The sequence below is a fragment of the Podarcis filfolensis genome (genome assembly GCF_964270895.1).
Source record: "Podarcis filfolensis genome assembly, chromosome: 10".
NCBI classification, from domain to species: Eukaryota; Metazoa; Chordata; class Lepidosauria; order Squamata; family Lacertidae; genus Podarcis; species Podarcis filfolensis.
Genome location: NC_139612.1, coordinates 52,345,350 through 52,358,273, shown reverse-complemented (window position 1 = coordinate 52,358,273; position 12,924 = coordinate 52,345,350). Strand labels below are relative to the sequence as shown.

The window sequence follows — 12,924 nt, the reverse complement described above, 5'->3', positions numbered from 1 at the left end:
GAGGCAGAGCATGATGTTTGCTTTGGGTTTGAATCCATAGTAGCAAAACTACAAAACCCTCTAGGGGTGATTATGCTGTGAACCCCTCCATCGTAGGCCCAGGTTGTAAATAAACTATATATGATAAAGACACCACAGTCTCCACTGTGCCTCATTCCCAAAGGAGACCCTGGGTAAGCCCCCTGGAGCCCTGGAAATCTTGCACTACTCAGAGACTGAGGTGGCATGCAACAATATCTATTTATTTATTAAAATTAGTCTTTTCATCTCTCACTTCCGAGTAGAACTGTATAGGATTGCAATGTGTGAGAGGTTTAGTGGGGCTTTCTCCCTGGTAAGTGGCTCTAAAATTGCAGTCACGTTGACTTTTGCAGTTTCTGCGCATTGACAAATGAATGAATCTGATTTTTCTTAATGAGTCCTGGTTGTTGGGAGAACTATGTTTTGTCCAATCAGTCATGCACTGGATCCTTTCAAATCAACCTGTTCTTTTGGCAAATTCACGTGACTAACAGTGCAACCCTAATCACTCCTAGTCAGAAACATGTCCTGTTGAACTCAGTGGGGCTTACTCTCAAATAAGTGGGGTTAGGATTGTAGCCTAAAATGGGAAATTTAGGCTGCAGTTCTGTGCATGTTGACCTGGAAGTATAACTGAGTGCAGTGGACATCTCAATTAACACAGATGGGATTGGGTTATGAGTAGTGTCATTTTTCTAGAAAAAGAGGTGCTGGAACTCACCATGAACATTTCCTTTGTTCTCTTATAATGGCAATGGCGTCCACCTGAGAGGTGCCAGAACTGAGTTCCAGCTGGGAAAAAAGCCCTGCTTATGAAAATGTATACTGAATGGATCTTTGCAAAGCTTCACCCAACATCCAGCCTGAAATCCGCACATCTAACCTGAAAGTATTTTTCCCTAGCTTAGTCGTGTAATTCTATTTAATTGTAAAGGTATGGCAACCGCAAAAATCAATTGAAATGAAGTAGAAAGCTATTTCATATTTGGACAGATAGGGATATATAATTAGCAGCTTGCTAATATTTCTAATAGAAATGCAAGCAGATGAGTTGTGGCTTACTGCATACATATAAATCAACACATAATGAATTCTGGGAACAAGGCCCCTTGGGTAACCTGGCCCTTTGGGTAAATCTGGATCCATAATCCGCTCCTTGGCAGCGCTAAGACATGAAAGCATTTCTGTGTATACATCTATGTAACAGCTGTGCTTTCACTGTCTCAGTTTGATGATAGTCCTGCTAGTCTTAATGCAGCAATGGGTAAATTTCCAGCCTTGTTGCAGAGATGGTTGTCTTCAGCACAGTTGTCTTTGAAGCTTCGTAACATGAGGGATACAGATTTAGGTTGCAAACATATACCTGGTAGTAGGTTGCATTATTACCAGCACTACTTCCTTCAAAGGAAAAATACGTAGGAGCACACTGCAAATATACTTTTCTCAGACATTGCCTGGGGGAGCTACCACTGCAAAGGTTACAAAAGTCTAGTTGTTATGTACTGAGTTGAATAGGATCCAAACTGCAGCAGTCCGATTGGTCCTAGAACAATAGGATCCAAAAGGCAGCAGTCTGATTGGTCCTAGAACAATAGGATTCAGAATGCAGCAGTCTGATTGGTCCTAGAACAATGCAGCAGTATGATTGGTTGGCAGGAACCACCCAATCATGCTCCAGATAGAAGTGAATCCACAACCTGATTGGCTTACAGTAGAATTCCGGAATTACCCAATCATGTGCAGCCCATTGTGTAAATAATGTATATAAGCAGATACTTTGAGGGGACATTCATTCCTCCTCACCACTATGAGCTGAATAAAGAGCATGAAATCACTTTGCGACTCTGAGTATATTTCACTAGTTAACACAAACGGCAAAACAGGAGAGAAATAGCTGGAGGAAAGCTGCATTATATTTTATGTCCTTGGGTGCATGGCTCCCATATCTGAAAAAGAAACTGTTCTTTTCCTTATTGCCCTTTGGCAGGTGCTAGGAGGTAGGCTTTCCTTCTGCAGCACAAGGACCCCTACAATTCTTCTTATATATTTATAATTGTTTTAGTCATTTTCTATTTTTACACTGAAGAACCTTTCCTGGCTTGATCTGTATTGACATTTCACCAACCTTGGCAGCTGAAGAGGTTCATCATGATTCAATGAGGAAAACTTCTCTCCCGTGGTGATGGAATGCTTTGTCAGGCATTCAGCTCAAAGATTTGATCCATAGTATAGTTCCTCACAACACCTAGCCAGGGAGCCTTATAAGGCAATTGGATGGCAGAGAATGGCATCTGGGAACTCCATAGAGCATGCTGGATCAGGAAAGAACAGAGCAGCCGCCACAGTTTGATGTCCACTTGTCTTTTTCTTGGCAGAAAAGTCCATCTTGAGAGATTTATTAGCCTTGGAGACTGTGGGCTGTTAGGTGTTTTCTTACTGGACTTCCTCAGAAGTGAAGCTGACAGCCAAGGATGTCTTGTTGTTGGTGGATCAAGGGCAACTTGAAAGAGGGAATTTGTTGGAGATCTGTTCCTGCCTTCTTAAATTTGGCAATGGGGTGGATATTGGCAGCATGTCTTTTTCCTCATGTTCCAACCATCCCCTTTTACCAAGGAGCAGTCCCTATTTTCTGGTGTCTCTTCCTAGTAAAATGACCACTGTTTTGTTTTTGCCTTTGTTGGATGAATAGTTAACATTTCTTAGCATGAGATGTTACTGTTGTCGATCTTCAGATTTCAGAGGTGTCACTGCATGCATATCCATGCCAGGGATGAGGGATAAATTCAGCTGAATTAATCAAATTTCTGAAACAAGATGAGAGCTGAAAACAGCCACCCTTCAAAATTGGCTCTAATCTGAAATGTCCTGTGCAGTTTTCCAGCCAAACAATGTTTACAAAAATGTGTATATTAAGGGAAAGTGTGGATAAAAATGAATATATTGGTAAAAATAACATACAAAAATGCATTGTATCAGGAGATATAACTTTCAAAAATGGGTACATTAATCAAAACTGCATACAAAAATGTGTTTATCAGGAGATATTCACATAAAATGCTGGTGACTTTTCACAGGGATTTTTAAAAAGAAAATTCGCAAATGTGTATAAACAAATTTAACATTGGAAAAATGAGAAGCTGAGAGAACTGAAATACACAAACCCTTCCATTGCTAAGGAACACTTCAGCACTATGTAATGCCCACAAATGGTGTCCTTTGTCAGAGTGAAGAATTGGGCGACCAGGGTCTGGAGAACCCAGGAATGCTGCTGCCACTTTCTGCAGTGACTAATACTGTTCAGCAGTAATAAAAGTTTAACAGCAAATGATTACACTTTAAACCTTTTAAACAGTTTTTGCTGCTGTGGCAAAGCAGCATTAGTATTTTTCTGTAGCAACTACAGTGGTACGTCAGGTTAAGAACTTAATTCGTTCCAGAGGTCCGTTCTTAATCTGAAACTGTTCTTAACCTGAAGTACCACTTTAGCTAATGGGGCCTCCTGCTGCTGCCGCGCCGCTGGAGCACGATTTCTGTTCTCATCCTGAAGCAAAGTTCTTAACCCGAGGTAGTTTTTCTTGGTTGGCAGAGTCTGTAACCTGAAGCGTATGTAACCTGAAGTGTATGTAACCCGAGGTACCACTGTACTGATAGCTGCTCCACACTGCAGGTACACTCTGGCTTTCTCCAGACACAGCAATAGACAGACCTGCACCCAATCTGTGACTCCCATTCAGTGACTGGTATTCAGAAGCATACTTCCTCTGACTGTAAAGCTTGAACATGGTCAGCAGGGTTAGTAGTTATCAACAGCCTTATCTTTCATGAATTTGTCCAGTCCTTTTTTAAAGCTTCCCAAGTTAGTGGCTGTCACTATTAAAAGAGTATTCCTATTTTTGTTTGAGAAGTGTTGAAGGATATGCAACTCTGTTCTGAAGGAGGTGTGTCTGACTAGCTTCCCTCATTTTTTTTTTTAAATAAATGCCTTTATTTTTAGATTGCCATTGCTGAAGATGCTTTTTTTGGAACTGGATGCGTGGGTTGTGCCTCTTTTATTTTTCCTTTTGGTTCTAAGGCTTTTAATATTGTTAGAGGTTTGTTTGTTTTCTATTTTTTATTGTTGGGTTATATTGTATTTTCCCTGCAACTTTGGCTGAAAAGCAGGTAAATTAACCTCGGTGTTAAAAGAGTTCTGCGGAATCAAACATTTTATAGAGGAAAAGCTGTCACACATACCAGTGCTGGCATGAACCATTAGTATCTTTGGGCAGCTGTTGGGACCCAGCACCCTGTTGACCCTTGACCTCCTTCTCTTTCTGCTTGTTTCTTTCCTCACTGACTCAGGTGAGCAAGCAGGTGTAGCAGCAATGGGCATTAGCCACTTGTCTGCTTGCTTGATTTGATAGTGCTTGGTCTAATATGTTCTTATTTTCACTTTTATTGTGGTGAGTCTCACTGATAAAAGAATGCAGGTAGCAACCAATAAGTCCAGGAGCCCTGCTTTGATCCATGTGCCAGGGCCCTCGACATAGCATTTTGCTCTGAGTCCCATCAAGCCTGATTCCAGCTTGGAGCAGCAGCATAAAATAATTAAATATAAATCATAATTGGAAAATGGGGTCTCTTTATTCTTTCCCAATCACTACTACCAAGTTTACTGTTGGAAAATCTGGCCATTTAAACCACACATGTGCTATTCACAACTGATGGTGAAGTCTATAGATTTTGTCATTTAAATTGAGGTATTTTGTGAAACCAAGATTAAAAATGAATGATTTGCCCTAGGGATGGCCATTTTACTTGTTCTCCTCGACTAGGGCAATTAATTTCTAATGACTGACCCACTTGGACTCTTGCAATGGACAAAATGGGGTATAGCCACATTTTAATGACAGTGCATTGTTTACATTTTTCTTGAATACTGACTTAATATGGGTGACGTTAAATGACCATTTTAAAAGGATCACACCATCCCTAAAGAGAATTTCATAGCCATTGCCCAGTGAAAGTCAAAAAATGCAGGCTTATACACCCTCAGATACAGTACACACACTAAAGAACAGCAGCACATATAATGCCTAATTTATTAGGATTGGCAATTCCGTGCCTAGGTTCTTGGGAGTAGGTTCCATTGAGCATAGAGGTGCTTGCTTCTGATAGCATAGGTTCAACTTAAAACATGCTGAGAAAGAACTTCAGCCAATTGAAATGCAACTTTTAGCTTTGTATTAGAAATGCAATTTTATCTTACAAAGCAGTGTTACCCTTTAATTTGTTAGTATGAAGTAGGAACTCCTTCAAAGAAAAGGAAAGAATTGTCCAGCCTAAGCTTGATAATTTTTTCACATTCCTCTGTGCTAATTTGTTGAAATAACTTTCAAAGTCTCATTATCACCTTGCCAGAGCAAGGAGGGTCCATCAGTTAACCCGGCATTTCAGAAAATGATGTCATCACTCCTGCTCTGGGGGAAAAGTATTCGACCTGTTCTCCCTCCACTCCATCCTGGAAAAGGCTATTGGAGTGCTGAAGAAGGTGCAGAAAAGGGCAGCCTAAATTATCCAGGGGTAGAGCTCCTTTCTTACAATAAAATGACAGTATATGACAGGATTATAAAGTTATGCATAGTCTGGCAAAAAAAAGTGGATGGGATAAACTACTCCAGTGAAACAGGCAGTAGACTGAAGACACACACATTCTTTACTTTTCCGCATAGCATAAACTTAATTTATGGAATTCACTGCCCCAAAATGTTATGGCCCTGCCAAGCTGACTTGAAAAGGGGATTGGACAAACTTGCTGATCAGTGACTACGTTTGCATGATAACTAAACGGAACATCCATGTTCAGGGCAATATACCTCTGAATAACTGTTGTGGAGAAAGCAGAGGCAACAGCAGAGGAGGTCTGCTGCCTTCATGCCATGCATCTAGTTGGCCACAGTTGGAAACAAAGTTTTCTTCAAAGTAGACCCATTGATATTAAGCAATATGACTAAGTTAGGGTCATTAATTTCAGTGGGTCTCCTTTGAGTAAAACTTGGTTAAATATCACCCAGGGTGTTGCCTACATAGGCCTTTTGTTGGATCCCACAGGATTTTACTGTGTTCTTAAATTATTTCACACATTGTACTGAATTCCCCACCAACCCATAGTGTTTCTTCTTCATAAAGCACACACACAGAGGGAGAGAGGGAGGGAGAGGGAGAGTCAAGATGTACCAAGAATGCATTTTACACTTAAGCCTGCCGCCAGAGGAGAAGGCTTACCAGGATTCTTAGTGGAACAGAGAACCAACATCACTAGCATGCTTGAGAATATATTTAGTCTGTAGAGTCTCACTGTGAGTGGCCAAAACTGAAATGTTATTTCTATTATTTGCTCAAGGGGTTCACTGGTTTTATAATATCTTTGGTCACATGGAAGAAGCTGGTGTGGATTGATTTTCAGTGTGTAAAGTTTAAGGGTACCTTTACGTGCAGCTCTGCTCAAACCATTCAACATTGCAAGCTAATTGGATAAATATGGAACACCACTTCAAATAGGCTTTTTGCCTGGGGGAACATGAGTTTGTCTGAACAGGGCACACAGAAGCTTCAGCAGCCCTATAAACCTGCTTGATCTAAAGCTGCAGAGCAAATAGTAGCTCTTAAAAAGAAGTGTTTATTGAATTTTCAAGACAACAGCATAAAGACAAGACAAACAGTAAAGAAATGAAGAACACCAACTACGTGAAGCGTATTATTGCAGTTGGAATAAAATAAGCAGAAAGTTCGGTACACTTTTGCAGCAATTGTAATAAAATAGATTCTGCAAAGGGGCATTTTGGAAGTAAGAGTCATGTATCAGTCAGGGAGCCTCACCACATAGAGACATGTGCAAGGTGGCCAATGTGTATGGTGGTCCTGGACTGCCCAGACGACAAGACCCCCCTCTCAGCCTCATTGATGTGTTCCAAAGGAAAGCAGAGCAATACATTTGACACTAGCTTGGCTGCAGGTGTTGCTGGAAGGTGGCATACATGGCCTTGTCTTAGGGATTCCACTCCAGATTTCTGTAGGGCTTACTCCTTAGCCTTTTCTCCTCCTGGAGATGTCATGCAAGGCAGTGGGTATGGGTTTTTCCTCCTGAAGCCTTTCTCACATGAATATAGTTGCAAGGCAGTGAAGGCTTAGGATCAGAGTTTTCCTTCTCCTAGATAGGCTAGCATCTCAGGTTGACGAGCCCCCTCTGCTCCTCATTTCCCTCTAGAACATGTGCAGAAACTCCCTTCTTGACCATTGGACCCACTATTAGTCTTGTCCGCTCAATATGCTGGAGCCAGTTTTCACATGGAGGGGAAGTCCCTAACTCACTGAGAGATTGAGACCCATCAACTTGCCCTCACCAAGTTTAGCTGATCAGTCAAAGCTGTTTCCCAGGGTGTGGCTGCTGTCGCATGCTGACAGCTTCTAGGAGACACAAGTGAGAATTGAGTGCAGGGTGGGGATCAAAGGTGGACAAACTACCCCAGAAAGAGCACATCTCCCCCACCAGAGGTATTATCCCTCCCCTAACATCCCATACACACAAAGTAGAACCATTGAAATAATTGGACATGATTATTTGAGTTAATTAATTTCCTTTCCAACTTAACAAATTTTCTTATGTACCGTATGTTGATGAAATATTATTTGCAAAAATATTATTTGTAAAATAATGATAATGCAAGGAAATGGCAAATCAATTTGGTATTTATTACAGGAAAATAAAAGCAATATGAACCAACTATTTGGTGAGATAGTTTCCTGCTTTCATAGGTACAACAATGAAACAATTCGAGTAAAACCTAATAAATTAGTGGGTTATACACAAGACCACAATAAATATCTACAAATCCATAATGGGAAGGCTTTCATGTATAGCATGAAATTCAGAATTTGTCTAGCTCTTCAAGCTGTATTCAGTGTTGTACTAGAACATATGTATCTATTCGTATACATTTATGTTTCTAAAAGTGCTTCTTCTATCCTTTTCAGATGAAACAGAAGCAGAGACTGCACCACCTCCAGGTTAGTCACTAGAATTTGTGGTTTTTGTTGATATAGATATATTGTATAGGCTTCATACAATACACAAAGCGGTGACTGTTTATTGGATTAATAACTGCTCTTCTACAAGATTAACAGTGCGTCTCTTCTCAGAAGTAAGTCCCACTGAGATCAAGGGGCTTATTCCCAGGTAACTGAGAGCTTAAACTCGTCTTAGAGTGCCATTTACAATGGTAATTTACAGTGAGGATGCTAGGAATCCTATATATGTCTACTCAGCGGCAAGTCCCATTTAGTTCATTGGGACTTATTCCGAGATAATTGGGTATAGGATTGCAGGCTTAATTCCCTTGGCTCCCCTGCTCCCCCCACCCCAAGCCCTGGAAATTATGGGTATTTCGAGGATGCTAGTTCTTTTCTAGGATTTTATTTTGACAGAAATTGCACATAGATGTATTTAGGGAGATTTGGGAGCAAGGAATTGATCCAGTGAATGGAAATAAGAAAAATAGAAATATTTTGCCTCTTCACTTTGTTATGTATGGAGGGGAGGGAAAGGGAGAGGAAGAAGGCCTCATGTTAAAAAAGAAGGCCTAAAGAAAGTGCATTATTTCATATTTTAGCCCATGTGGTAGCTGATGAATATGGAATCTAGTACAAACAACAAGCAAACATAGATTTGGGGTAAATACGTATTAATAATTGAAAATTCACCAGATTTCAAATATTTGAGCATTTCTGCTCCAACCCTACATTTTTGTTTTAATATTTTAAAAAAAACCTTGTGCAACTAATACTAACTGCTGTTGGCTTATCCCTTCAATGCATGCATAACATTTCAAAGCACATTTCACATGGTAAACCATGTGATCTGTTGCATTAGAAATCCTTACAGATCTTTTGAATTAAATAACAAAACTGCGAAAGAATGGAGTTGGAAGTCCTTCTCTTTTCTCCCTGGAAAGAAACATTTGTAACACTAAGTTACAAATGTGGCAGATTGCATAAGTGGTCACTGCATTCCAGTGGTTTTGATTTAACAAAGAACTTTGATCCTGGAACCTGCTCCACCAATAGTTCTGGAGCAAGCACACTTGATGTTTATCAGTTGATGTTTGGGAGGATATCCTTTGACCTGGCAGATTCAGCAGAAGCCCTGAAGCTTGCACAGCTCATCTAAAGATGCTGACTATGTCCCACCTGGTATTTGGGAAGGTGTAGAGAGAGTCTGTTGATCCTCCTGCCCTTGGCATATCTTTCTGGATATTTTGAGCTTCCTGTGTACATGCATATGCACACACATGCAAAAATGTGAGCACACAAATGGTGTTAAGCCCAGATTGTGGCTGCCACATCTAGAAGCTTGCTGCATTAAAAGTATAAAGTATGTGACCAAATATGCAGAGGGAGAAGGGGGTAGAAAGAAAATTTGCTACTGCTCTTCTAAGACTTGATTATTATAATTCTGGATTCATTCCCGTGTACATACACTAAACAGAGGAAATGTTGGTGCAGGATAGTTCGGAGTTACTTTCAGGTTCAATCCTATGCATGTTTTCCAAATGAGCCCCATTGAACAAATATACATAAGATTGCACTGCTACTCCAGGTTCATAGATCATAGATTTGTAGGGTTCGAAAGGACTATGAGGGGTCATCTAGTCCAACCCCATGGAATACAGGAATCTTTTGCCCAACGTGGAGCTCGAACCCACAACCCTGAGAGTCTTATGCTCTACTGAGCTATCCAGATTGTTTGCATATATGTAAAATGAGTGGGACCTGCAAAAAAATAATAATGTTACGCTCTTGTGGGCTTCTGTTCAGGGTTTCAGCCAGCCATGCCCTTTTTCAAGATACTGCATTCCATCCCCCTTCCCCATTCCAGCATCAATTAGCATTCTGCGGCCACTGAGCATGCTCAGTTCTCATTGGGCCATCTTGGAGTCCCACCCACTCCTGGCAGAATTTTTGTTTGTTTATTGCTGTAAACCTTGCCCACCCTCACCTCTAAAGCCAAGTATTATCTACTTTGAATGGCAGCAGCTCTACTGGCTGTCAGACAGAGGCTGCCTATCCATCACCTGTTCAGTTTCCTTTTCCATGACCTGAACCTGAGACTTTCTGTATCCAAAGCATGTGTCCTCCCACTGAGATATGGTCCCTTTCCTAACTCATTGTTTCAACCAACAAGCATTGACATGCTAATAGGATCCAGTTAATTTCCATTTATATTAATGGTCTAACTCTTTCAGCCTCTGGCAATTAATTCTCCGGGCGTAGTGGCTGCTGTGCGTGCGCAACATCTAAACATGTTGTGCCCGCATTGCAGGCGGGTACGCCAGCACAAATGTTGATGATCTGGGTGTTTTCTCTCAAAAAGATGTTGCTTCTACTTCCTACACAGAACAAAATAAACCTGAGGAAGATGGAAATGCACCTAACCAAGGTGAGTGCAGTTGTTCTCCAAAAGCTAGAAGGAGGCAACATATAAGTAGATGCTACAGCAGTATAGGTCATATGTATGTTTTCTCTTCTTTCTTCCAGTTCCCCATACAGTTCTGAATTTCATTTAATTTCATTGATATGATTTCATATGGCTTCCTGGATTTCCCCCACCGCCAATGCTTTTTTCCCTTCATTTCCCCATTTACTTGCTTCAGCTGGTATGCCCATTCAACCCTTCCTTGGAGAGGGCAGGCCTAGCTACAGCCATTTATGATTTAGTACTGGGGATAGGATGTATTAACAATGTGCAGGTGTAGTTGGACTCCAACTCCCATCAGTCTCAGCCAGCATGGCCAATGGGCAGGGATAGCAGAAGCTAGAGTCTGGTGCCATTCGGAGGACACCATGTTGGCCTAACGTCTGCTTTAGTAACTTTGACACAGGAATATTGCCTGCCCTTGAAAAGTGTCCAGTAACTTTTATTGATGTTCAATGCTGCTGCCAAGCTGTAGAGAAGAGCAGCAAAAACGTGTCACTCCAGCTCTTGCTACCTCTTTGTTTCCTGGTTCAGTTTATTACTTCCTTTATTACAAAAAGTAGATAAATAGGTACTGCTCCAGCAGGAAGATAAATGGCATTTCCGTGCGCTGCTCTGGTTTCGCCAGAAGCGGCTTAGTCATGCTGGCCACATGACCCAGAAAAACTGTCTGCGGACAAACGCCAGCTCCCTCGGCCTGTAAAGCGAGATGAGCTCCGCAACCCCAGAGTCATCTGCGACCGGACTTAACTGTCAGGGGTCCTTTACCTTTACCTTTTATTGCATTTATAGTCTGCTTTTCCTCCAAAGAGTTCAAGGCAGCATGCATGTTTCTACCACTCCCTTAATTAATCTTCATAACAACCCTTTGAGGTAGGTTAGACTGAGAAGAGAGAGAGAAAGGCTGGTCCAAGATGACCCAATTAATATGAGGTAGGCTAGGCTGACAGGCAGTGACGGGCCCAAGGTCACAAAGTGATCTTCATGGCTGAGTGGGGATTTGAACCCTGGTCTCCCAGGTCCTAGTCTGACACGCTAACCACTATACAACACTGGCTCCAGTTTGCCCTTTATTGTAACGGCTCCCAAGATTGAGGTATTGCACAACAATGGCATAGAAACCATCAAAAGCAACCATAAATGACAAACACGCATAAGCATAATATCAACTACTCTTAACCACTATAACACTTTTCACCTATGAGTTTAAGGTAGTAGCTCTTGTCATAAGAGCTTTAAAGGGCTTCAGTATCTGAAATAAAGCCTTTGTCTGCCATTCAAAATATGAGATGCTGCTCTGAATTGCCCTGCCAACCACTTTGGCCAGAATCAAAAGTCCTGTATGACTAATTCTGCATGTCAGGTGGAATCCTTAAGACTTTCTGTCCTACGGTCTTCCATGATGCCCTGCAAACAAACCACGCCGTGCCCCCCCCCCAGCATTCCACAACTCTTAGGGGAGCCTTGTCCAACCTGGTGAGCACATGCTGACTAGGATCGATGGGAGTTGCAGTCCAAAATATCGGGATGTTACCAAGTTGGGCAAGGCTGCCTTGGGGTATGCCCAGGGTAACTATTTGTTTCCAAGTAATGATGGGGATGCAAGCTTCAGTGCAATCCATACTACATAGTTCTAAATTTTGTGTTTTGAAGCAAGGTATTAATTTGCATTTATGGAATGCTAGATCTCTGTCATCTATCTAATATCTATTTTATTTACAGAATAATTGAATGTACAGCAGCCTCACCAAACTCACTATGTTATCCTCCAGTGACTCCGTTCTACATTTCTGTTTGTCCAGCATTGTCATGTGTGTCTACGTAACTACCAACATACTCTCACATATTACATTCCACAATGTGCTTTCATTCATCTTCATTTTTGTACTGAAGACATAGCTACCAGAACTGCGCTCATTTCCTGAAATAACAACATAAAATTAATGTGCTCATTTCTTTCTTTAGGTTCCATCCAGGTATCCACCCATCTAATAAATTACCTGCATGTTTCATTTTCATCTGTCTAGGTTCTGTGATCTACTCAAACATCTGATTGTTTCCCCTGTGGTTTTGATTGAAGTTTCCATCAAAATTCTGTATAAAATCTCAGCTGTCTTTTATAGACATACGTAGACGTCTATATTTAAAGCTAATGAGCAACCGTAGCAGATCTGGCAAGTGGACATAGATAAAATTTCATTAGTACTACTGGAGCCTCCCCATCAGCAACTTGCAAATATGAAACAGCACACTCTCCTGCTACATTGATGACATACTGCAGGGATGGGGACCCTTTGGCTCCTCAGATGTTGCTAAACTGCAACTCTCATCTACCCCAGCAACCATGACCAATGGCCAGAGATGATGGGAACTAGAGGTACCCCATGCCTGAC

At 41.3% G+C, this 12,924-nt stretch overlaps 1 protein-coding gene across 3 annotated transcripts in view; it reads left to right on the top strand.

Annotated features, from left to right (window-relative positions):
- Window positions 1–12,924, top strand: part of MYBPC1 (myosin binding protein C1) — a 111,882-nt gene that overhangs the window by 33,799 nt on the left and 65,159 nt on the right. For all 3 annotated transcript variants that reach the window (XM_083574177.1, XM_083574182.1, XM_083574179.1), the window contains 2 exons: window positions 8,035–8,067; window positions 10,454–10,495. In XM_083574177.1, the coding sequence (XP_083430303.1) occupies window positions 8,035–8,067; window positions 10,454–10,495 (75 nt within the window). The remainder of the gene's footprint in view (window positions 1–8,034; window positions 8,068–10,453; window positions 10,496–12,924) is intronic.